At 45.3% G+C, this 27174-nt stretch overlaps 1 protein-coding gene across 1 annotated transcript; it reads left to right on the top strand.

Moving 5' to 3' along the window:
- The first annotated feature begins 7981 nt into the window (after nt 1-7981).
- LOC146342358 (vomeronasal type-2 receptor 26-like) lies at nt 7982-26908 on the top strand. The gene is made up of 5 exons (XM_084807819.1): nt 7982-8017; nt 10668-11522; nt 15715-15942; nt 17579-17705; nt 26007-26908. Exons 1-5 carry the CDS (start codon nt 7982-7984, stop codon nt 26906-26908), a joined length of 2148 nt encoding a protein of 715 aa, XP_084663945.1.
- The last annotated feature ends 266 nt before the right edge of the window (nt 26909-27174 follow it).

The raw sequence follows: 27174 nt of genomic DNA, 5'->3' as shown, positions 1-27174 counted from the left end.
TCTAGACTGGAGGTGCTGACCTAATAGCCAGGAAGGTGTTTCAAAGGTAATCAGAGTTTTCCAGGCAGGGTTATCTGAGTCAGGGTGAGGAGAGACAGCAGGAAGCCAGGAGAGATTAACATTCAGCTGCCAAGGAGAGGGTGTAATGAGTTTCCTGAGCCCAAAGCTGCAAAACCAGTGTGGAATTCAGATGATAAACATGCATGCAAGGAGTTGGCAGGGATCAGAAGTGGGCTAGAGGAGGCCCAAGGCAAGAAGAGTGGGAAAAAATTAGGGATGTCAGAGAATTCCGCAACGGATCTTGGTGAGGCCAAATGCCAATGCATTCAGCCCCCCCAAAAATCCATCGTGGAACGAAGCCCCCGCCCCCCCAACCCACGAAAGTTGGGCGGGACAAAGCCCCTGCCCCCCCAACCCACAAAAGTCGCATGAAATGGAGCACTCACCTGCTCCCATCCTTGCCGACTTGTGAATGCCGACTTGTGAAGCATTCACCTCTGCTTCATATTTGTGATCGGCTACGTAAATACTTATGTAGCCTATCATAGCTAATGCAGGGACGCCTTTTGCATCCCTGCAGAGGCCGTAATAGGCTATGTAAGTATTTACGTAGCCTATCACAGCAGGCTAAAAAAAAAAAATGCATACGCAAATGGCGGCACCTACGGAGGCCGCCATTTGCGTTCTGTATTTTTCGCCGTTTTAGCCTACGTAAATATTTACATAGGCCATTATGGCGAAAAAAAGGGGAATGCAAATGACGCCTACTATGCCATTTGCGTTCCCCTTTATTTCCTCGTAATAGCCTACATAAATATTTACATTGGCTAAAACGGCGAAAAATACAGAACGCAAATGGCAGCCACCATAGCCGCCGCCATTTGCATACGCGTTTTTTATATTAGCCTGCTGTGATAAGCTACGTAAATACTTACGTAGCCTATCATGGCTAAATACAGGGACACAAGTGGCGCCGGCTATGGCCACCGCCATTTGCATCCCTGCTGCCCAGCGGCTGGATGTCTGGCCATGGGCGGAGCCGGCCGGTGGCTCCGCAGAATCGCCACGGAGCGGAGCCAGCTGGGCAGGATTCCGGGGGGGGCGACTGGATCGCCTCCCCCCCTGTTGAGGATTCTGGGGGGAGGGACAGTGCGCCTCCCCCAGGCCGCGAAACATTCCGCAAAACGGTGACTTTCGTACATCCCTAGAAAAAATCGCCTCCAAATGGCATCCATTTCAGCTAAGGCAGTCCAGCATTAAGCAGCTTCCAGATTCACTCATGCATGTGTGTACAAATTAGCTCTAAATGGACGGGGAATCTATTGTTATACTGAACAGCAATACTGCCATTTTGGACCTCACCCCTGAAGACATAGGTACCCCCTGGACATTTTCCTTGTGATACACGTGAAGTGACTGGCAAGTGAACTTGGCTTCTTTTTATGCCAGTTAGAGATGTCAGAGAATTCTGCCATGGACTCCTGTGAGGTCAGATTCTTTAGAATCCGTCCCCCCAGAATCCGTGGCGGACCCCCCCCCCCGCGCAATCCCTCCAGGATGGACCTGCCTGGTGGCGGATGCGGCAGCTCTGGCAGCTCCAGCGGTGGCGGATGTGGCAGCAGTGGCAGCTCCGGCTGGTCTCTTGGCCACTGCTGGGCTGCTGCGGCCACAAATGGCAGCCGTTGTAGCGGCCGCCATTTGCGGGGCTGCCTTTGTTTGTGATAGGCTATGTAAATACTTGCGTAGCCTATCACAGCTTAATGCAAGGACACAAATGGCGGCCGCTACGACGGCCGCCAATTGCGGCCGCGGCAGCCTGGCAGTGGCCGGAGCTCCATCTGCAGCCAGCCCTGGCCGGCTGCTCCGCGGAGCAGCCACGAAGCAGACCCGGCCGGGGAGGATTCCGAGGGGAGGGACGGAGTGCCTCCCCCCTACCGCAGATTGCCCGGCACAGAGCCAGGTAGGGCTTTCGTACATCCCTAGCGCCAGTTACTGGTTTGTCAAATGCAGTGCAGATGGCTTTAAGCCTGCTATTTGAGACATGAATGAAAGCATTACTCCTTCAGTTGGCCAGGCCTCCCTTGTGGACCATGGGAATGCTGTGGACATAATATATCTCACCTTCAGCAAAGCTTTCAACAAAGTGCCCCATGATATCCTGATTAGCAGATGACACAAAATTGGGCGGGATAGCTAATACCTTGGAAGACAGAAACAAAATTGAAAGGGATCTTGATAGACTGGAGAGCTGGGCAGAAAACAACAGAATGACATTTAATAGGGATCAATGCCAAGGTCTACATCTAGGAAAAGAAACCAAATGCACAGTTACAAGATGAGGGATACTTGGCTCGCTCAACGATACTACGAGTAAGAAGGATCTTGGAATTGTTGTCCATCACAAGCTGAATGTGAGCCAACAATGCAATGTGGCTGCAAAGAAGGCAAATGCTATTTGGGGCTGCATTAATAGAAGCATAGCTTCCAAATCCCAGGAAGTACTAGTTCCCCTCTACTCAGCACTGGTTAGGCCTCATCTGGAGTACTGTGTCCAGTTCTGGGCACCACACTTGAAGAAAGATGCAGACAAACTGGAGAGGGTTCAGAGGAGGGCAACAAAGATGATCAGGGGACTGGAAACAAAGCCCTATGAAGAGAGACTGGAAGAACTGGGCATGTTTAGCCTTGAGAAGAGAAGACTGAGGGGAGATATGGTAGTGCTCTTTGAGTACTTGAAAGGTTGTCACAGAGAGGAAGGCCAGGATCTCTTCTCTATCATCCCAGAGTGACACGGAATAATGGGCTCAAGCTACAGGAAGCCGGCTCAACATCAGGAGGAATGTCCTGACTGTTAGAGCAATACGACAATGGAACTAATTACCTAAGGATGTGGTGGGCTCTCCCATACTGGAGGCATTCAAGATGAAGCTAGACAGCCATCTGTCAGGATGCTTTGACTGAGATTCCTGCATTGAGCAGGTGTTGGACTCGACGGTCTCATAGGCCCCTTCCATCCCTACTATTCTATGATTCTATATCCTCTCCTTGGTATTCTGAGGACCTGAGCGATGGCAAGGTCAACAAGTAGAATCCAGATGGTGCAAAATTCAAAGCAAATATGATCACACACAGATTAGAGCTTATTTTATGGCCTACCCTATACCTGTGATGGTGGCAAAAAAAAGCTTATTTCTGCCCTACCATTGAGGAGTTTCTCACAGGTAGGGCTTATTGCATGTAGCACAACATCCTAGAACAGTTTCTTTCTTTTTTCTGAAGGCTTGTTCTTTTCTAAAGTGGCAACAGCATCACCTGTATTGGCACTAGGGATGTTGCAGGAGTCCGGGAAGGGGGTGGAGTCCAGTGGACTTCCCCCTCCTCAGCCTCCCAAACTCCATTCTGCAGACTGCCACACTTGTCCAGCTAGGTCCCTGCTGGTCTGCCAAGCAGCCATTTTGCATAAAAATGGCAGCTCAGCCTTATTTGTAAAACTCCATTTACACAAAAGGTGGCTGTAAAAGGGCCATTTTCACATGATTACAGGTGTGAATGGACAATTTATGCCTGCAATCTTGTGTAAATGGCTGCTTTACAGCTGCCATTTGCATAAAGGAGGATTTACAAAAAAGGCTGAGCCACCATTTTTATGCAAAATGGTGGCTCAGCGAGGGATCGGGCAGTTTCGTGCCACTTGCTGGGCATCCGCAGACCACCCAGCATCTCGCTGCGCACAGCGAACAGGGTCGGGCCGCTGGCAAAGGTCTGGCAAATGGTGAGTGGCATGCAGCATGGGTGGGGGTGAGTTCGGCCATCCCTGGCCCCCACTGTGCATTCTCCACAATGACCCATAGCTAGCATATTCTGGAGCATTGTGGAGCAGGGGGTGGGGGAGAGGCAAGCTGACCATCACACACACCAAAAAAATAAATAAAGTGAAGAAAATTTGGAGAGAATTCTGCGAAGTCGACTTTTATTTCTAGAGGGATACGAAAAGAAAAATCTCAGACATTTTCTGAGAAAAACACCTTCCGAAACTATTTGGCTCCACTGTGGTTGTCACTCTTCATAGTTCAGGACCTCCCCAAGAGTCTTCCAAATGTGAAATTTCTGAGGAGTGACTATGGATACATCTTGTCTCTAATGCAGGTGCCTCTAATGTCACTACTTCCTGAAAGCCCTGTAGCAGGTGTGAGGGGGGCAGTGTTGTATCCAGCTCCAGGGAAGACATGAAGCTAGTGCTGTCCAAAATCTGTCCTCCAAATTCCTGAAAGTTTTATTCGCCAAAAAAAGTGGTTTGTTGGTTTGTTTGCCTCATTCTCGGGGCATTTCATAATTGTGAATTTATTTGGGTGGTGTTTGTGACCTTAGGGGTCACAAGGGTCTTGTGGGTGTTTTTTCCTTTCTATTACACATCTCCCCATTGCTCTGCAGCATCTCAGGCTGCCTGCACTACCTGATCAGAGAAAGCCCTATGGGAGGAGTTACCTCATGCTGTCTTCCCCTGGACTTTAATGGAAGTGTGGGAAGGCAAGGAGGCTAGAGGCTTCCAGAGAGATTATTGTACAATTACAGACAGGGCATTTGTGCATATTCCTCTGCCACATCATGAGTAAAGTGGGGAAAAGAACCCCAAACCCAACCCATGAGAATTTCTCTGAAATTTTCATCTCCTTGGAAATTCTTTTTGAAACTAATTTCTTTTCTATCAAATTGAATAAGAATGGTCAACAAATGTGGGAAAATTCTCAGAAGAGAACTAGTATTCACTCACACTTGGATGCCAGTTTTGACACAATCAGAGAGGGATGTAGCAATGGCCTTCTCTCATCCTGTTGTTATGGATACTTTTCAGCTTGGACTGCCTGGGAATGTTGACAAGCTTCTTCAATAACTGAGGCCTACCTCTTTTGCAGCTTTCTCCCTCCTGCCCTGAGAGGTCTTCCAGGGCTGGGCTTACAACATGCATATCAGAAGTGGTCATAAGAAGGCAAGATCATAAGAAGAGCCATGCTGGATCTGACCAAGGGTCCATCTAGTCCAGCATTCTGTTCACACAGTGGCCCACCAGGCTATTGACCAGGAACCCACAAGCAGGACACGAGTGCAACAGCACCCTCCCACCCATGTTTCCCAGCAACCGTTGTACATAGTTTCACAGCCTCTGGTACTGTAGGTAGCACATAGCCATCAAGACTAGTAGCCACTGATACTTCATTAATGGATGTGTAATTCCAGCATTACTAAAGGAGGCAGTAGTAAAACCACTGTTGAAGAATCCAGGTCTAGGTCCCTTGGCTATGAAGAATGATCACCCAATTTTGGATCAATCATTTCTGAACAAGGTCTTGGAATCGCTGGCATTATATCAGCTCCAGGCCCTTTTGGATGACACTGATCATATAGATCCATTCTAGACTGGCTTCCAGCCAAAGTTCAGAAAAAGCTCCATAACTCCTAGGGTCAGTAGAAGAGCTGTAGTAGCAGAGCTCAGTTAAAAGGATCTCAAGTTGCAAGGAAGAGAGAGACATGGAGCATCTTTGCTCATCAGAGTAGACAGATCTGGGATAGATGTACTCATGGTCTGACTCAGCTGAAAGCAGCTTCAGATGAACCTGACCAGGATAGCGATAGAGACTGGACATCCACCATTCTCCACTGGTCCTAGGCCAATCTTTATCTGCTCAAAAAGTTAGACCAAGCCTCCAATACACTGCTTCACTCCAATATAGTTTTGTATATAGATTTCTTGCCCCAAGACTAAGTAGGGCATTCCCTATACAGGGATCTGTCCATTGCATTTTCTTTCCTTGTGCTGAGACTTGAGGACTTTGACAAACAGATGATGTGCCCTCTATTTTTTTTTTTTTTTAATTACTGTGTTTTGCACTGCTGCTCTTGGAAGCCCCATAGGTAATCAGAGGCCTCCAGTTGAAAAATCAATACTCTGAAGAGCCTATTTCTACCATTATATGCAATACTCAGTCTCTGAAAACCCCTGTCCAAGGAACAATCTAAGAGGTTACTTTGAGGCAGGCACAGTCCCGTCAGTTGAAGCTTTTCTGTAGCTTCTGCCAGGACTGATACTGGTGATGATGGCTATCAGTGATCATGAAGGGGTCCAGTTGGGGCTTGGTCCAGATTGGTCATCTGTCCATCTGATTTTGCTGCTGCCACTGCTGCATTATTCATTGAGCCATGGTTTGAACGCCTCCATATGTAGCTGGCAGTCAACAGTCCAATCTCATTCACATAAACCTTCAGATGGGATTATCATTGGCGAATTTGTATCCATGATACTTGCTAAGACCACTACCCAGGAGTTCACAAAACAAGCCAAGTCTTCTTCTGTGATAACTGCTTAGTAAGTATTTCTTTCTTTTCTCTGGCTTGTGAAAAGTTCTGTACTGGACTGTGTGGTCATTCTTAGCTTCAAAAAAAAGTTATACCTTTAAGCACCATGTTGTTTCTTTCTTCACTGTTCTGGGAGAGCTGGAGTGGCTGGTTTTAAAGGAGAACCTAGATATGATGGGCAGTATGAAAAACTGGTGACATGGAGAGAATGGAGAGAAAGAGCAGGATATGGTCATCTCTGGATATAAACACTACAGGAAGGACAGGGAAGGGATTACTGGAGGAGGTGTTGCTCTGTACATCAAGGAGAGCAGGACATCTAAAAGGGGCAGACTCTTCCACAGAAGAGCTGTGGGTGATAATAAAAAGGTAAAGGTGTCCCCAACCAGTCGTGTCTGACTCTAGGGTGCGGTGCTCATCCCCGTTTCTAAGCCGAAGAGCCAGCACTGTCCGAAGACGCTTCCGTGGTCATGTGGCCGGCATGACTGAACACCGAGGTGCACAGAACGCTGTTACCTTTCCCACCGAGGTGGTACCTATTTATCTACTTGCAACTTCTTGCTTTCGAACTGCTAGGTTGGCAGGAGCTGGGACCGAAGACGGGAGCTCACTCCGTCACGCAGCACTCGGGTCTCGAACTGCTGACCTGCCGACCTTCCAGTCTGCAGTTCAGTGTCTTAACCACCAGGGTCCAAAACTAATTTAGTATGAGGAACGTGCTATTGTCCCCCAGACCAGAATGCTCAGGGTGACCTTGAGAAGGAAAATGAAATCAGGGAGGCCTCCGAACGAGGAAGCGTTGTAATAACGGGGCACTTCAATTACCCCCACATTGATTGAACAAATCCATGCTCCAGGACAAAGAGGTTAAATTTCCTAATGCCCCAAAGGACTGCACCCTAGAACAGCTGGTCATGGGACCGACCAGAGGGGAGGCAACCCTGGATTGAATCCTAAGTGGTGTCACCCAGGTGAACGTGTAATTATGTTCCCAGGTATTTGGATATTAGCTATGAAGCCATTGTTGTGGATTGCTAATGCAGTGTTCCTGCTAGGCTTGCTGTGGAGACAGATTCATATATTGTGGATGAACACATTTCATATTGGATTGTTTTTAGATAATGTTTATTTGGTGTCTATTTTAATTTGTATTGTTGTGTTGATTACAGTTTATCTTGATTCGGGAGTGTATTATTATATTAATTACAGATTTCTGTATTTGTGTGTAAGTCACTTCAAGATACCTTTTTGAGGTGGGAAGCATGCATAAATGTTGTTGTTGTTGTTGTTGTTGTTCCTTTTTAGTTAGATGAGTGAATATTTATACCAGTTGCAGCATATTTGATTGGATGATATATGACCATCTCATTGCAGCATGATCCCTAAAAACTACCAGCATGTGCTTGCCTTCATTTTTGCCATCTCTGAGATTAACAAGAATGCTGAATTGTTATCCAACACTACACTGGGTTCCAAGATTTATGACAATGCCTTTAATTCAAGGCAGACCTGTTGCACCACCCTGGATCTTCTTTTCACAGGACAAGGGAATCCCCCCAATTACAACTGTTCTGGGAAAGAGAAATTAATGGCTGTCATTGGAGGACTTACCTCTCAAAATTCTATGCAGATGGCCAACATTTTAAATAACTACAAGATGCCGCAGGTATGTGTTTAGGGTTAGATAAATGAAGCTACATGGTAAGTTCCTACTTACATCAAAACTGTTAAGGATGCAGGTCTCTTGTTCAGCCCACTGAGGTCTTTATTGACTGCACTGCCATTATGGAATTCCTGGAATACACATCCTAGCTGTGGTTGCTGCATGAGAGAATGGAAAATGCTAGCATGGACATCTCCAGGAATTTGTCGACGGGGTGTGTGTGCAAAGCTGCACAGTGGTCTGTAATTAGCGCATATGCTGGTAGAACACACCTGTGTGTTTTCCTTGTGTGTCTGCAGAGGCTCCACCCCGCCCCGCCATTCATATTCCATGACATTTAGAATCCTACACAGAGTGGCAGAAATTCTTGGGAGTTTGACAGCAGTCGTGCAGAAGAGTATTCTAGTTAAGCTTCACACAAGACTCATACATCAACATGAGAGTCACACAAGAGTCATACATCAACATGAGAGTTGGAGTGCCTGATTTTAAAGCAGAACCTAGATATAGCGGACATAACAGAGACCTGGTGGAATGGAGAGAACCAGAGATATTGCCACTTCTGGAGGTAAGCTTCATAGGAAGGACAGGGAAGGGTGTACTGGAGGTGTTGTCACTGTATATTAAAGGTGCCATAGTGTTGAACAGACTAGAAACCTTACAAGGAGCAGGCTCTGGGTGACAATACCAGGTTCCAAAACTAATTTAGTACAGGGGACATGCTATAATTTCCCAGACCAGAACACTCTGGGTGATCGTTAGATGGAAAATGACATCAGGGAGGCATTCAAATGAGGAAGTGTTGTAATAATGGCTGACTTCAGTTGCCCCCATATTTGCTGAATAAATGCATGATCTACGTACTCTGGAACCAATCGAAGTAGAGGGGACCCTGGACTTAATCCTAAGGGGGATGCGGCACACTGCAGCAGAACCACGCTGCAGCCGCTTTTAAGGGGAAAAGACGCACTAAAAGGACTTCCTGAAAATTCACCTTTTCCAGAGGGACACTGTGAGGCTGCTGCGGATTGGCGACAATGTCATCTGTTGCAAACGACCCTAATGTGCTGTTGCTCCACACTGAATCAGCTGTGCAGATTGTGCCTTGGAAACATTGGTGATAATGTTTCCACAAATTGCCACAAAGTTTTGCGAGCTTTCAAATTCTCCAGAACTTTTCATCAGGCTAAGTAGTACAGAAGCAGGAGATGGGAGAAGAAGCAAAGTCCAAAAAACTGGCAAAATGTTGAGGCCCAGTCTGAATGAATTCGTCAGTGGTAGGGATGGAGTCAGAGGAAGATTTTCTACCACATGCAGAGAGACTTTACACTGACGTTTACATCCCCTCCAACCACTAGGTTATACTCACAATTTTGCCTCAACTGACTTTTTTTTACCTAGGGCACCACTGATAATCTGTCTCAGACTTTGTGAATATAAGGACTGACATTTTTTTTCTATACTTCTGCTTTATGCTGCCTCAGGAACCGCTGTGTTTCTCCGAAGGCAAGAGGCAGATTAGTTACAATTGGGCTTAGCGTTTCCAGTAATGAAGATCAGCCCTTGCTTCTCCTTCCCAAAATGCACTGCTACATGTAATCTGACCTGCAACACCTACCACTGACTAATTCATTCAGACTGCACATCCCCCTTTTGAGAACTCTCTTGTTCCTCAGTAGGTAAACCTGGAGTCCAGACAACGCCTGTCCACCTGTAGCTGAAACCCTCAATCTTTTCCCTGGGTCCCTTCATCCCTGCACGAAGGGCATGGCTAATATTGGGGCTGAGGGTGACCTGCTGTACTTACTTAACAATGCTGTCCAGGCAACATACAAAACAGAGAGACCTTCACAACATGTTTTGTTATTCCAGTCCATGAGGAAACACTAACTTCTGAGTTGCTGCACGGCACACTGACTCAGCTCTAAGGCCTGCACTAAAAAAGAGGGGCAAAGGCCTCACCCAGGCCTCCTGCAAGAGCTACAACATAAAACTATAGGCATGCATGCATGCATCCCAACAACCCCTTGCAGGCCTAAAGAAAGTGCACTGCTGCTACAATCAACTTCACAGCTCCCCAACCTGAAACAACACACCAGGTGACTGGATCACAGCATCTGACAACATTGCCGAATTGTCATACACTGCTGTATCCCCCTCCACCCAGTATAATGGAAGTCATGGGAGTGACAACACTGGGCTCTTTCCAGGGCTGCGTAACTCACACTCAGTCACTCACAGCAACGAATCCTGTAATGTAGATACAATCATGATGAACTTTATCCACATGCCATGTCAATATAGTTTCTTAATGTTTATAAACTCAGAAATATTTAATCAGTTAATTAATAATTAATTTTAAGACCTGAGTTAGAAATATCATGAACTGCTGTCTTTGCTCCTACCTTTTCTTTTGGGATAGAATATTGTGGCTCACCCATGCAACTGTCCCCCTTTCCTGTTGACACCCATGAATGCTAGTTGCTTCAGCATCCTGCTTAGATTCCACTCCCAGCCTGACATCACGTTAGTTTGCCGGGAGATGTGATATTGGACTTTAAAAGACCCAAGGTCTTAAAAAGACTTTAAAAGACCCAAGAAAAATGCAATTGATTCTCAGTCCTGAAGATACGTACCGTATCTTTCCCATTAGCTCAGCTATGGCTCCTTTGATCCAGCATTAAGGGACAAAACTCAGTTCCCTTCTTTCTACCGGATGGTCCCAAATGAAGATCCTCAATATGCTGGGATTGTTCAGCTACTCCAGCATTTTGGTTGGAACTGGATCAGCCTCATTGTTTCAGAGGATGACAGTGGAGAGACCTTCCTCCGAACGCTGAGACCAAGGCTCTTGGAGAACAATCTTTGCATTGCTTGGATGCACGTGATCCCAACAGTAACAACACTTTTACCATATGAAATACTTCAAAAAAAATTGAGACCAATTCAATCAACTCTCAGACTAAGTGAAATCAACGTGATTCTTGTGTATGGAGACGGTCAGTCTCTGGAGGCGTTACGGCTGGTTTTATACTCCAATGAAATTGTTCACATGTATCCTATAGAGAGGGTATGGATCACAACAGCTGAATGGGATTTCACTGCCGTAACACCTGGGGGTAAATTCACCACTAAATCTTTCAATGGCACCTTGTCCTTCACCCTCCATACAAACATGGTGCCAGGATTTCAAGATTTTGTGGAGATGATCAATCCTTTCCAGTCCACTTCTTATTTCATCCATCAGTTCTGGGCCAGTGCGTTTATCTGTTCTTTCCCTATGTATAACCTTTATGTCGCAAACAAGAGAAACTGCACTGGGAAGGAGAAGCTGGGGAGCCTCCCTGGATCTGTGTTTGAAACAGGGATGTCTGGCCAGAGCTACAATATCTACAATGCGGTCTATGCTGTAGCACATGCTCTCCATGCCATGGATTCATCAAGAGACAAGTACAAAACAGGGGGAGATGGAAGAACATGGGATCTCCAGAAACTTCAGCCATGGCAGGTAGTTGCACCTCCAGGGACAAATCACAAAACCTCATAAAATACCACAGGAGTACTATTAAAAAAAATACTGTAAAAGCACAATCATAAATAGATCAACAGAAAGAGAGAGAAAACCAAGTCAGCAGGCATAATTGGTGAGACCACAACAGAAAATGAAGGTCTCAGCTTGTGTCTGGAACATGAGCAGTGGGGAGACATAGCTGATATTAGGGCCCATTTTATAAATTCATTATTTATTTTGCGACCAGGAAGAATAGTTGGATTGTATGTTTCACATCCATTGGCTGGCATAAATAAGGTTGAAAAAGAACAAACAGGCAAACATTTTGATGTGGCTATTAAGTTGAGATCACAATGGCCAATGGAAACTGTTGGGAAATAAATGGTTATGGGCATTGTTTATAATATAAAGTTGGCTGCTAATTTTACATTACATGACTGGATGTTTAGTTTTGTTATTCACTTTTTAATATTAGCAGTCCTGTGTAGTTTACATACCTTAATTTATCCTGTTTGTGAGTGTTTTTTATTAACTGTTATAGGTCCCAATATGAGGAAAGGTCTATGTAGTACATTAACATTTTGGTTGATTGGTTGGCTGGCTGACTGACATGTATATTGACAGTACATTACATCAATCGTGAATGTTCCAAACTTCACTGGGAATAGTGCTTTGATGGAGGACTTAAATGCATTCCTGGTGAAGCTAAAGCTTCAGGCTAGAGATGCTGTCATGGGAAATGTTTGGGCTTGCTGGATTTCCCCAGAGCCCCTGGCTTGGCTTGCATTTGCAAGATGAGCTGGGGGCTTTTTCACAAAATCTGGGACTTTCACGGGTCCCCCCCCCAAAATCAGCATTTGCACAAATTGCTGCCGTAAATATGCTTAACTTGCACAGATTGTGGGTAAACTGCCCAGAGAGCTTTGGCTATGGCGTGGTATAGAAATAATAACAGTAGTAGTAGTAGTAGTAGTAGTAATACACAATTTGTGGAAATGCCAACTCAATACAGATCGAGTGTGGCCAGCTCACGGGTAAGTGAGCCAGAGTTTGGGGACACAGCTGCCTAAAGCTTGGCACAGTTGACCCCCCCCCCCCAACAAATTCCTATAACATCCCTATTTCAGGCCTAAAAGTGATCCTGTGGACATAGGTGAACCAGCTGGTTCACTTGTGGAGGAGTGTGTTGGGCTGATAGAGCAAAGAGGAGTGGGTTGGGTAGATAGGAGTCCCTAACATTTGTGGGAGCTGTGAGAGAGGGACATAATAGGCTTCAGGTGGGCGTGTGGAGTGGGGAGGAAGGAGTGGTTTGTAGAGCAAGCTATTCTAGGGGGAAAGTGGACAGTGCTCTGGCTATTCCAGCATTCACTCGCTGTAGCTTGCAAGACTGTGGGCAGGAGGCTACCCAAGACTTGAAGCACACACTCAGTTGAAATGTGGATGCCTTTCTGGTGTTTCTTGCCTATGAAACTGCTGAACTGATGCAGCCACCCATTGCAATGTTACCCTGTGGTGTCAAGACAACTTCTCTGTACACAACTGGGAGGAGTGGATTCTGGATAAGGGACACCGGAGATGCACCACTTTAAAATCTCTCGGCCCCTCTGGTTGTGAACTTGTGATCCTTCTCGAACAGGCAGGTGCCACACAGGCCGGGTCAGAAGCCAAAAGCAAGTTAAAAGATTAGATCCAGACTAATCTTGGACGCACATGTCTTGCTTAATTTTTCCACCTACCCTTGCCTTGTGGCATATGCATTTTTGGAGGCATGATTAGAAGCCGACTGTGCTTGTTGTAATCATGCGTATTTGACAGATCTGTGTAGGATTATTCGCTTTGCCTGTGTTTTCCTGCCTCGCTGAGGCTGAAGGCAAAAGTGTCAAGCCTATTAGCCTTGCACCAAGATGGGGTCTGCTTGGTTCATTCTAACTGAGCTACTTTGTAACAACATCTTGAATCTATTGCTAATCAATAGATTTCATTGGGGCACCAAGTTCAAGTATTATAAGAGAGGGAGACAAGTTATCTTCATCAGCTCCTTAACATTCATAACTTTATAAGCCTCCATAGTATCCCTCCTTGTTGTTGTTGTTGTTGTTGTTCAATCGTTCAGTCGTGCCCGACTCTTCGTGACCCTATGGACCATAGCACCCCAGGCCTTCCTGTCCTGCGCTCTCTCCCAGAGTGTGCTATGTTATCCCTCCTTAATCATCATTATTTCTCTAAGTTAAAAAACCTCTTCTCTGATGGTTGCTGATCATTTTATTTGCCCTTATTAGATCTAGACAATTAAACAAAAATGAACATACGAAGAATGATGGAGATCATCCAGCCTGTAAATATATTGTCACATGAAACACCGTAATAATTTTCATGGGATAGCAGTAAAAACAATAACCTCCCGACCCAATGTAGCTACTCACTAGCAGCAACAGGCCAGGTAAGTCTGATACACAAATAAGGATCAGATCCTGCAACAATCCCAGATGGCACTCTGTCCCCATATCACCCCTGGCAGCTCTATTTACAGGTCCTGATAAGGTCACTCACAATATCAAGCGTGCATTGTCTTGGTCATCTTCCAGTGTAATATATAGCATCTTCTCTCAGCAATGCCCTTCTGCAAACTGGCCAGTCTCCACAAAAGAATACATGGACACAAACCTGACATCACAAATCATTTCTTGCAGGGTTTGATCCCCATGTACCGTTGTTATGATCATTGTTATGTCAGCTTTTGTTGCTAGTGAGTAGCTTCCTTAAGCTGGGCAGGGAGGGGGGACACCCAAGGCCTGTAAGAAGGAAGTGTCATTGTCCGGAAGGGCTGCAGAACATTTACGTTTGAGTGGTTTTAACTTAAAACTGTAGGTGACAAGAAGTGGAGTTCTCTTTTCTCTCCTGGGTATGTCCTGCATTAGATTGTTCCCGGGTACACAATTGGCATTCTCAGTGTCTTTTCTCACTTCGTTGGAAGGGTATTGTGATCTGAGGAATGCCAGATTTAAATCCTTAAATTTTGGGACTGTGTCCAATGAATCTAAACAGATATGTTTCAAACCCAGACTTTTAAGAGCTAAGGGCTTGGCTGTAGTCAATGGACCTTGTGGTGTGTTCTGGGTGGAAGCTGGAATCATGGAAGCATGTGTAAGTGGTCAATAGGTTTCTAATATAAGAAACATGTCCACTGTGTACCTACCTGTTGAATGGAATGGTCAAGGCTTAGGCTGATGGTGGGGTGAAAGCCTATGGATGGCATCAGGTTCTGCATGGCGGCTGCTGTATGGTAAACAATGTCCTTTGCTGATTGCCTCAGCTTGAAGCAAGGTGCAGGAAACGCTCTATGTTAAAACCAATCCAGGGTCACAACTATCTGGAGTTGTCCGTGTAGAATTTTTCCTCTTCCTGTAGCATTGAGACAGTGCTTGCTGGCTGGAAAGTGCACTGTATTCTGGGTAGATGGTGGTTTCATGTTGATGCTCTGATTAATGTAATTTGACATCTTCCTTCCCACCTTGGACAAAGATTTCAAAATGTTTGGAGGTAAAAGATACATTGTGGGTGGCAATGATACTCCGGCAAATCTGTACTGAACCTCAGCTTTGCACAGAGGTGACATCAACCAGTTTCTTGCTGATGGAGCACCTCTCCTGGCATGAACTGACCTGTACACTACATTCAGCATCTACGGCCTTCCTCCAGTTGCCTCCTCTGAGGGAGGCTCAAAGGGTGGCAATAAGGGAGAGGGTCTTCTTGGTGGTGGCCCCCAGTTCTTGAATGATCTCCCCTCATGAAGCCAGCCTGGCACCAACATTGTTATACTTAATATATTTTATATTATATAACACATAATATTGTATATAATATTGTATATAATATAAAATATTATATAAAATATTATATTTGATATTTTCAGCACCAGGTTAAAACTGCCCTCTTCTCTTAGGCATATGGCAACACATAGTCAGTTTTCAATCAAGTCCTGGATTGTCTTTGGTTGATTGTTTAAAAATGTTTTTTAGATATATGTTGTCTGTGTGTGTGCTATCTGTTTATATGTTTTTATGTAAATGTTTTTATGATTTAATAGTTTTTAATATTTGTGAACCATAGCTTCAGCTATGGGGCAATATAGAAATATAATAAATGGACTGTTTGATCCAGTTCGTAATTTTTCTCTCTTTCCTTTTAGCTTCACTGGTTTCTGAGAAACATCCATTTTAACAACAGTGCTGGTGAAGAAATATTTTTCAATGATAATGGGGACCTGGTAGGGGGATACGATCTCATCAACTTGGTCACCTTTCCCAATGGATCCTTCCAGAGAGTCCGAGTTGGAAGGATGGACCTCCAGGCTCCTGCAGGGAAAGAGTTCATCATCAATGGAAGTGCCGTTGTGTGGAATCACAAATTTAGTCAGGTAGGAATGGTCTAGGGATGGCGCGGGTGCCCATTCCAGTCCACAAATCTGTCAGACCGCCAACACCCATGCCCCCCCTAGCTGTGCCCACCAAGCCCTCCCTGCCGCTCGCCAGTCCCCGGACTGCCCTCCTGCATTTGTTAAGCAGCCCGCATCTTACCTGGGCCCGTCCGTCTCTGCCTAAATCGCCATGCTTTTTTAAAAAACATGGCGATAGGCAACCTGTGCCCATAGACTTATATGGAAAATAGCGCGCTGAATCTAGAGTATGTGGGCGATTCACAGCACTTTTTGCATAGAAGTCTAAGTGGGAACATAGAGATAAGCAAAAAGCGCAGTGAATCACCCACATACCCTAGTTTTACAGTGCTATTTTCCATATAAGTCTATGGTCATGGCCTCCCGATCACCATGTTTTGATTGGGACAGAGGAGGATGGGCCCGGGTAAGGTGCGGGCTGCTTACCAGCACAGAGGGGGGCTCGAGTGCAGCCCAGAGAGTCAGCAAGTAGGGGCAGGGGCTGGGCGGGCACCTGGAGAACCTGGATGGTTCAGTTTTGGTTTCTCCCCTATTCAGTTGTTTGTGTGTGTGTGTTTTACACATTTTAGGATTTTTGGTCCCGAATATAAAATCGAAACTGAATGGAGAGGAATTTCTCACCCATCTCTATTTGTTGACAAAATCCAGAAGGGGGGTAGACAAGTTAGACCAGCATCTTAGTGAGATTTCTGATGACAAAGACATATGCTAGATTTCAGCAATTTAGATTTCACTCTGGTAGCTGTCACACTGGCAACTTTCCATTGTTTTAAAATCCTCCTTCAAGGTTTTCTTTGTTGTTTGTTTGCTTGTTTGTTAGTTTAGTTTTAGCTGAAACAATGAAGGCCACACTCACTGTAAACTGATATAATTTCCTGCTGCTTTTCCTGCTGCTGCTGCTGCTTTCCCAATCTGGGCCCCTCCAGATATTTTGGCCTTTAACCAGTGGAGGCTGGTGGCTTCAGTTTTGGTGGGATTATGATTCCATTCTGGGTTTCAGTCTGAACCAGACAGAACTCTCAATGAGCTATCCAAGGTGCTGAACATAATTTGGGGTAGGGTTCGGCAGCTTGAATAGCTCATTTAGAGTTCTGGCAGGTTCTGACTGAAACCCAGAATGGATTCACTGGCCTATCAAAATTGGAGCTACCAGCCCCCACAGTCTTTATCTCCCATCATCTCTGACCACTGGCTAGACTGGCTATGGCTGATGGGAGTTGTAGGCCAAAAAAATCTGGAAACATTCACATTGTGGAAGGCTATTCTGTGTGATAGTGAGGATTGGGATCCAGTTGGTCCAATCAGTACCACCACCCAAAAGAGAGTGTAGGAAATTGAGCAGGAAGTATGTAAATACCTTTGTTGTGTCCACCCATTTGAGCAAGTGGACAAGAAGCACGTTCATGAATGGTCTGTGGTCAGCATTGGCCCTTTCTGATGCATTAAGGTCTTGCCATATGCCCAAAGATGCTGAACTGATCCAAGTTCTGAGATCTCATTATGTTCTGTAGGAAAGGAGATGTCACTGAGGATTAAAGCTATCATGAAAGCCTAGCACATTTTCATGCCAAATGGCTTTCCTTGTGCTTTCCATTAGATACTGCCCAGTTCCACCTGTGTCAAGAGCTGCCACCCTGGACAGAGCATGTTTGTCCAGCAGGAGAAGCAAGTGTGTTGCTATGGTTGTGTTGAGTGCCCCCAAGGGAGGATTTCAATCCAGATGGGTAAGTGGCAAATTCTAGAGATACTCACACAAAAATCCAAAAGTTTCAAATTCAGATGTGCCTACTCTGTGGCGGTGAGGGTGGAAAAGAGACAGTTCTTTTCCACCAGCATTGCATCTCCTCAGTGTCGTCCAGCGGAGATTTTCCGAGTGGTTCGTGGCCTGTTACATTCTGGGCCAGGGAAAGAGATGGTGGAACCCTCGGTAGCACGCTGTGATGAGTTTGCACAGCACTTTGAAGATAAAGTCGCTCAGATTCGTCATGAATTGGACACCACGATTAATGCAGTTCCATTGGTAGAGGCGTTCAGAGCACCGTCTGGTCCAGTTTTATTGGATGAGTTTCAGTTACTGAGGCCTGAGGATGCAGACAAGGTGCATGGCCAAGTCCGATCGACCACTTGTGTGCTTGACCCTTGCCCTTCATGGCTTATTGAATCAAACAAGGAGGGGATGTCTGGCTGGGTCCAGGAGGTTGTAAATTTTTCCTTGAGAGAGGGAGTGGTGCCTGCCACTTTAAAAGAGGTGGTAATTAGACCACTACTGAAAAAGCCTAACCTGGACCCAGAGGATGTTAACAATTATAGGCCAGTGGCCAACATCCCCTTCCTGGGCAAGGTGCTTGAGCGGGTGGTTGTAGGACAGCTCCAGGCACTGTTGAATTGTAGCAGCCATATCGGGGATCAGACTAAGTAGCCTCATGCAGTCTCATGCTTCATGTTCTTGCTGTGCTCTTTCTCCCTTGAATATATTGTTGTAAGCTGACGAGACACAGGAATTCCTTATCTTGTCAAAGGTCATACAATTGTATATCTTGTTCTCTGCTGTTCTCTTCTGTTCTCTCCTTATCATGGCTACCCTATAACCCAGTTCTTGTATTATAAACAATAGTGCTAAGAGAAGAAATGTTGAGGATTGCAACCCCATGCAGGAGGGGGAGGAGGAGCCATTTCATATGTGTCACAATGTCTATAAAACCAATGTGCTAATATAAATCGGGGCTTCTGGCTCTTTGGAAATGATTCCAGCCTTAAGCCCGCGCGTTAAATAAAAAACCTTTTTCCTTCACTCCGTGGTCTCTCTGACTCTGGGTTCTGCAACATAAATGGTGCCGTGACTCGGATGTGGCAGGCTCTGAGCCAGACAGGTGGCAGTTGCCTGCTCTTGATCGCCGCACCGGGAAGACGAGCTCGGCGCATGCCTCCCTTTCTTGGCGCCACCGACCTTTTTGTCGAGTGAATGGGAGAAAGCCTGCACCGGGATCGCCCAAACGGCAGCGAGCAGCAAGAGAACCTTGGGAAGCGGAGGAAGGAACTTGAGCCCTGCCTGTATCGCAGCTGCAATTGAGTTGAAACCCACATTGGAAGCCTTCAGGAGAAAGGCAAGTATATGGGAAAAAGAGGGCCCCGCCTTTAGGGAGAAAGGCCACTGGGCAGAAAAAAAGAGGGCCCCGCCTTATGAAGAAGGTCAGGGTTGGTGGTATACGTATACAAAAGAACCTACTCCTTGCGGGTAGAAGGGGGGCCTGATCACACCCCCGAGTGGGCGCCAGTACCCAGCACGCCAGTACTCAGTAGGAAGCTGAGGAAGCTGGGGAAGCCATTTTCTGCTCTGGTAAAAAGTGGGAAAAGTGGGTGGCAGGGACATATGGATGTAGTGGAGAGATTGATGATTGTGTGAGTGGCTACTGCGGTTTCTGATGCATACCGTTGACCGTCCGGGTGCCCAGGCCAGTAGCAAAGTGCGTGGTGTGAAAAATCCTCTTGTGTCGGCCAGTGAGACCCCTTACTCACTGACCAATTCCCATTCCCTAATTGTGTCTGTCTTCAATTTAGGAGGGAGGCTATGGGTGGTGGGGGAAGCAAACCTTGCACCCCCTTGAGATGTATGTCAAACAAAGAAGGAAAAAGGTTTTTTTAAAAAGATTCAGAATAGAGAGAGAAAACAGCAAAAAGCTCAAGGTCGAGCTGAGAGGAAAAAAAAAAAAAAGATCTGAGGCTGTTAATTAGAAAAATGTTGCAGGACAGTCTGGCTTTTAACAAAGCGTGGGAGCGTGAGAGTGTAAGGCCGAAGAAGTAGCTGTTAGCCTAGCGCGCCGAGAGAGGGGGGGCAGGAAAATTGCCCACAACGTTCTGAGTTGTGCAACATCATCACCTCGCTTAATTGAGATGAAATCCCTAAGAAATGGAAACTGAAAATGAAGACCCAAAAGATGAAGGCAAAATAGAAAATAAAGGTGAAGAATCAGCCCCCAGAGCACAAGCTAGACCCCTCTTCGAGTGAAAAGTGTGCCATAAGACTGTCCCAAAGCAGAATGAAGCGGAAAGACCATGTTGAAGATCTCTGTCAAGGTAACCGTGTTTAGCTTTGAACTGTGTTAGAATTGCATAGAGCCTGTAGCTACTGACCATCAGCTATATGATTTCTGAAGAGCGTAACCATTAAGCTTTTGCCGTGGGATTCCCTGCAATGAAGAAATCTCACTGATTTAAGTGTCCAGTGTTACACTGCCTAAGTGTGTGTGCTAAAGAGACCGAGAAACCAGACAGCATGTTCCTGGCCAAGCCAAAATCACGCTACTGCCATGCTCCTGAAAGCTGCAATAAACTGTGTAAGCTGGGAGACCCAACCTGATTGAGAAGAAAAGAAGATATTGGAGCAACTGTCTTAAAAAACAATGAGATCTGTGTAGCTGGCTGGCTGACGCTGTCAGTGATGTTACAACTTTAAATTAAGACTGTTTTCCTGTTTGAGACCCCAGTGAAGAAAGCTGACCCGAGTTATTTGTTGCCCGTGCCAAAGCAAGAATTTGGCTGCCCTGTACCTCATCGTGTCCTGTTTTGAGCTTGGGATTTACAAATACAAACAAACTGAGAAGCTTGCCTTTGAAGTCCTGCAAATCACCGCACCGCCTCCCCGAAGATTAATGGCTGCCTGAAAAATGCAAGTATAAGGCGATGCCCATCACCCCCCAGCGTCCTGAGTTTCGGCACTCAGTGTTTCAGTGCTTTCGTGTACCAGGTTAGAAGAGAAAAAAAAAGAGTAAGTTTTTAAAATGTCTGTGAGAGAACCTGGCAGAGGTAGAATAAAATTTACAGAGGAGTTGCCCAAGTTAAAGTGTCACGGCTAGAGAGCTGAGCTGTGCCGCTCTGTTTAGACAAAGGCCTTGCTAAAAAGTTAAAGGCCCTTGTCTGTCAGAAGGGGTGTAGGGCCACACTTTCCCTTTTTAAACTGATGCAAAAGTGGAGAGCCTTTGCTGGAAACATCTCATCTTCATTGCCCAGAGCCTTCTCTGTTTGCCTCCATCAATGTCTGGGCTTTTTAGAGACACTCTGCACATGGACTAAAATTTTAAATTGTCAAAGACTTGCCATGGACAGTGCTGTGAAGCTTTTGATAAACTTGAACTCTCATCGCTGTGGACCGTGTGTCTGTGTTTGTAGTCAGCTCAGTGTACAGCAGGCTGAGTTTGATCTATAACTTTTAGATTTCCTTCTGCTAAAACTCATGCAGCATAGAGTTGCCGATGCAAAAATGGTGACCTAAAACTCTTTGCGTGTGTAGGTATGCCCGTCCCTTAATTTTAATGAGCCCTGAGCTTTCAGCCAGAAGAGCAGTATAATTGCTGGATCTGCTCCATCATGCCTTACCATGCAAGAAGTGTTTTCCATTCATTGTGTTAAATTGCAGAAAAAGTTTGTTGTGTATATTTTATGATTTCTTAAATATCATAAAATATATGTGATATTTGCAGATTAGTGTTAGTTGCAACTCCAAATGATGCTAAGTGTGGTTCCCAATGGATGACAAGGAAAGAAAGACAAAAGCAAATAAAAAAGAAGGAATAGAGAAAGTAGCAGAGAGATAGAGAAGAGGGAGGAAAAAAAGAAGAAAGAAAAGGCAAGAGGCAAAAAAAACCCCAAACCATTTATAAAAAAGAAGCGTGGCCATAGTTGCCCCCAGGGTAAATTAAAAGCAGCTGATTGTGCCTGGAGCTTATTACCTGGGGTAAAGTAGCCACAATAATGTAATAGTTCTTTAAGATAAAGAAAATGTAACTAGAAAGAGAAGAGCCTATCCCAAATGTGTGTCATTGGGACTAGTGTAAGGCAGAAAGGTTTAAGTAAGTGAGTTTAACTTGAAAAAGACAAATAAAGAAACAAGGCTGGTGCATGGATCAGAAAGTTTTATATAAAAAGTTTGAAACACGATCTGCAATACAGGCAGATCAGCAAAGAAAAAGAAAGCAAAAGAAAGAGAAAAAATTTGTCTTCCCATACTAATAAATAAAAGTGTTATCAAGCACTTTGGGAAGCGAAGTTGTTTACAGGAAGCTGTGCCTGAGAACCAAACACTTCTAGCCTATGCTGAAAATGCTTGCTAGTGTTATGGGTAACATGTATGGTATAAAACCCATTTAGCCCAATAGCTCGTGGTTCAGAGAAGCTGTCTGATCCAACCATTAAGTACGCCTGTGTGCTGTAAGTTACCCAATAAAGTCTCCTTGTAAGTAAATCCCCCCCTCGCTGAAATCCCAAAACACAAGTGGGGCTAGAGCGCCTCACCCAGTATCAAACCCTGCTGTTAGAAGCCATGAAAGCAGGTATGAAGAAGTCAATTAATATGACCAAAGTGTCTAAAGTGCTGCAAGGTGCCATCGAGGCCCCAGAGCGTACTTAGAGCATCTTTCAAATGTCTATCGCCAGTATACCCCCCTCCCTCAACCCAGAGGCCCAAGAAGACGTGGACGAAAGAAAAAAAAAGAAGACCCGGCAGAGGCAGAAGATTCTTAAAAAAGAACCAGTGTGCCCAGTGTGGACAAGATGGACATTAGTGGCATGAATGCCCAAATAAAATAAATCAAATACACAAAGGAGAAAACCAAAGGGGCCAGAATGGGCGAAGAGGGAGACAGCTTGAGAGGGGCCGTGACATTGACTGTGAGGGGCCGTGACATTGACTTCATAATTGACACTGGAGCAGCATCAAAAGCAAGCAAATGTTAGCCTTAAACAAGAAGTTCAAACACTGAGCAAAGTTCTTCAAGCCCAGCGTCGCTTTGTCTTAAAAAATAAGCCATTCCCATCACAGAAGCTCATCCTTTCCAACCAAGAGTTAAAGTATGAGTTAAAGAGGGAAAAATAACCCTTTGACTCCCAGATAGAGAGAACTAAAAGCTGTCATACTTTCCACCCCCGCAGCTATGAAAGCAGCTAGAGTTAAACCCTGGATACACTGGACACGAGTCAAGAGAGCGAGAGGGGGAGAGTAGACTGTAAACAGAAATCCTGAAAATCCTTTAAAAATCATTCTGAAAAAGCAGTAAGAAGACTCAGGCTAGACCTTACTGTGGACACACCGGGAGACTGTCCCCCTGCGTACGGTCAGACCTGCAACTGGAGAATTGAAGAAGGGGACTAGACCCTACTGCAGCTTGCCAGGTGAATAGCTGCCCAGCGTACGGTCAGATCCCAAAGAAGATCAAACATGCGTGTTGTAGTGTTAGCAGTGTTGCATTGTGTCTCCTTAATAAGGTGCAAAAAGGGGGGCCAGCCCCTAGAAAGAGAAGTTTGTCCCAGCGATTTGCTGATAATTACTGGCTTCACCTGGCTAACATCACGAGAATAAAACATTTTTGTTTGCCAAAAGGTATACCTGCAAACAGGCTTATTAGCTCTTGCTTAATACCAGTCTGTAGACATCCTGGAAAATTCAAAAAGATACCATGTTAAGAGTTTATAGTGTAAGTTTAACTTATTCCCAAAATGCTAATTGGGGCGTGGTTGCAAAGATCCTACCCCCTACAGAGTTCACTCTACGCACCCCCATCATTGCTGAAACAAATGCTACGTGTGCACGAATGCTTAATTGTCAAAATTTTTTCCAGAAAATACAAAGCTATCCCTGGCCCCCTTCCACTGTAATAAAATTCAAAACATATCTTTTAATGATGCCCACATACTTTTGCCTCATGGATAGTTTTAGACATGTAATTCCCGCACTTGGTCATTCATTCCTGCCAACTTGTCTGATAACCACCCATGTTGCCTCAGCCGCCAATTGAACTGGTGCCAATTCTTCCCCTGTAGCCCGAGAAAATCCGTCAACGGCAGCCTCGAGCACTCCAACTAACTAAAAATTGTAATAGTCATGTGCAGTTATATTCTGACTCAGAAAAATTGGCCTTAGCAATATCACTAGTTGGGGTTCCAGGTTTAGCCTTGGCTAATGGTCTAAAGAACAACTGGTTAGCTTGCAGCTTAGCCAAAAGCATAAATGCCACCTCACGAGCATTGTCATTGTTAAATAAAGAGTTGCGTGATCTAAGAGGTGCAGTTCTAGAAAATAGAGCTGGTATAGATTACCTCTTCCTTCTTCATCATTTAAGTTGTGAGACACACCAAAAGCTCTGTTGTTTTAACTTAACCGATAATGGCAATGCTGTAGATGAACAGATTAACAAGCTGCACAATATAGTAGCTAACAAAACAATAAGACAAAACAATTAGCTCAATTAGTTGACCCTTTGGCTTCCAGATCTTAGCTGGTTTGAAGCATTGTTCATCCTAATTCTACCAGTGTTGTTCATAAAAGTTCTGTTATGTCTCTGCGTTCCTTGTCTTATGCGCTGTTTAACCAATCTGTTTTATGTCTCAGCTAGTAAAACTGCTGCCCTCTACGCTCTAATAGCCCAACAAGAGGCTAAGTAATATGTATGTCACAAAAAGCTTTGTATGGTTATCAGAAATGCTATAATTGTAATGAAATTATGCATTTAAGGGGGGAATGTAGCAGCCATATCGGGGATCAGACTAAGTAGCCTCATGCAGTCTCATGCTTCATGTTCTTGCTGAGCTCTTTCTCCCTTGAATATATTGTTGTAAGCTGACGAGACACAGGAATTCCTTATCTTGTCAAAGGTCATACAATTGTATATCTTGTTCTCTGCTGTTCTCTTCTCTCCTTATCATGGCTACCCTATAACCCAGTTCTTGTATTATAAACAATAGTGCTAAGAGAAGAAATGTTGAGGATTGCAACCCCATGCAGGAGGGGGAGGAGGAGCCGTTTCATATGTGTCACAATGTCTATAAAACCAATGTGCTAATATAAATCGGGGCTTCTGGCTCTTTGGAAATGATTCCAGCCTTAAGCCCACGCGTTAAATAAAAAACCTTTTTCCTTCACTCCGTGGTCTCTCTGACTCTGGGTTCTGCAACAGAATGAAACGGATTATCTAGATCTATTTCAATCAGGCTTCAGGCCTGGTTTTGGAATGGAAACTGCCTTGGTCGCCCTGTGGGATGACCTCTGCCGGGAGAGGGACAGGGGGAGTGCGACCCTGTTGATTCTCCTGGACCTCTCAGTGGCTTTCGATACCATCGACCATGGTATCCTTCTGGATGGTGATAACAGGTGATATTCAACCTGTTCTGGAGGGTGTTGCACTCCCACTAAAGGATCAGGTTCGTAGTTTGGGGGTGCTCTTGGATCCAGAACTGTCACTTGAGGCACAGGTGAACTCAGTGGCACGGAGCACTTTTTATCAGCTTAGGCTGGTATACCAACTATGCCCTTATCCGGACAGAGATAGCCTAGCTACAGTTATCCATGCACTGATAACTTCTCGTCTGGATTACTGCAATGCGTTATACGTGGGGCTGCCTTTGAAAACGGTCCAGAAACTTCAGCTGGTCCAAAATAGGGGAGCAAGATTGTTCACAGGGACTGGCCAGCGAGGTCATATTATGCCAGTACTTTTCCAGCTGCACTGGCTGCCAGTCCATTTCCGGGCCCGATTCAAAGTGGTGGTGTTAACATTCAAAGCCCTTAACGGCTTGGGGCCAGGTTACCTGAAGGATCGCCTCCTCCCATATGTGCCTGCCCGGACCTTAAGATCATCATCAGCGGCCCTTCTCCGTGAGCCCCTGCCAAAGGAAGTGAGGTGGGTGGCTACTAGGAGGAGGGCTTTTTCTGCTGTGGCACCCCGGCTCTGGAATGAGCTCCCTAGTGAGGTTCGCCTGGCATCTACATTGTATTGCTTTTAGGGATGTACGAAAATTATGCCACGGATTTATTAATAATAAATAATGTATTTTAATCCCTATCATTATTCTCGAAATACAAATGTATTACGTTCTTTACTATGAACAGGGTGGGCAAAGGAAATGCTCATAGAACCACTATCCCTGATGCCAAAGAAAAAGGATCTGTTATATGAAGTCCAGTTGAAAGATCCCAGCTAAATAGAGAGAACAATGTGACATTGTGGAAATGCTAAGTCTTTGCTCATTACTTTCAGATGCAGACCAATGTGAGAAGTGCCCAGAAGAGCAGTATCCAAACAGGAATCAGGACCAATGTATTCCTAAAGTCCTGAGCTACCTATGTTATAATGAGCCTTTGGGAGCAGTTCTCACTTCCTTGGCTCTTTCCATTTCTGTGATCACACTTTTGGTTTTGTGGGCCTTCATTCAGCACTACAGTACTCCAATCGTCAGAGCCAACAACTGGGGCATAACATGTACCCTGCTCTCCTCTCTGCTGCTCTGCTTCCTCTGCTCCTTCTTGTTCATTGGGTGGCCTAGGAAGGCAACCTGCCTTCTGAGGCAAACAGTGTTTGGCATCATCTTCTCCATCGCTGTGGCTTGTGTGTTAGCAAAGACCATCACTGTGGTTTTGGCCTTCATGGCCACAAAGCCTGGAAACAGGATGAGGAAATGGGTGGGGAAGAGACTTGCTGTATCTATGGTAATTATTTGTTCCCTTATCCAAGCTAGCATCTGTGGTATGTGGCTGGCAACCTCTCCCCCCTTCCCAGAGCTTGACATGCACTCCCAGGTTGATGAGATCATAGTTCAATGCAATGAAGGCTCAGATTTCATGTTCTACATTGTCCTGGGCTACATGGGATGTTTGGCCCTCATCAGCTTTACTGTGGCTTTCTTTGCCAGGAAGTTACCTGACACTTTCAATGAAGCCAAGCTGATCAGTTTCAGCATGTTGGTCTTCTGCAGTGTCTGGTTGTCTTTTGTGCCAACCTACCTGAGCACCAAGGGGAAATACATGGTGGCTGTGGAGGTCTTCTCCATCTTGGCCTCTAGTGCTAGCATATTGGCTTGTATCTTCTTCCCCAAATGCTACATTATTCTATTCAAGCCTGAGATGAACACCAGAGAGCAGTTAGTCAGGAAAAAAGAATAGTCACAATGGGAGGAGGAGGGATGACATCATCCTCAATCATGGGAGGGAGAGAGCAGCTACCAAGAAAATGGAATTGTCTCATTGGTTAAACTTTTTAGAAAATTGGAAGTTTATAACTTTTTTTATTACACAAATGTCGACGCTGACCAGCTGGGGCACCAGCAATCCTTCCCCCCCCCCCCGGCCTAGGATTCCTTCAGAATTACACTTTTTGATGATGTAGTGTTGTTCCCAAGGGCCCATTCTGCAAGAGATGGGAACTCTAC

This window comes from Heloderma suspectum, chromosome 6 (assembly GCF_057233095.1).
Source record: "Heloderma suspectum isolate Gila_16-S chromosome 6, 16-S_ref, whole genome shotgun sequence".
NCBI classification, from domain to species: Eukaryota; Metazoa; Chordata; class Lepidosauria; order Squamata; family Helodermatidae; genus Heloderma; species Heloderma suspectum.
Note: the sequence above shows the minus strand (reverse complement) of the source record. Positions and strands in the feature narration are given on the sequence as shown.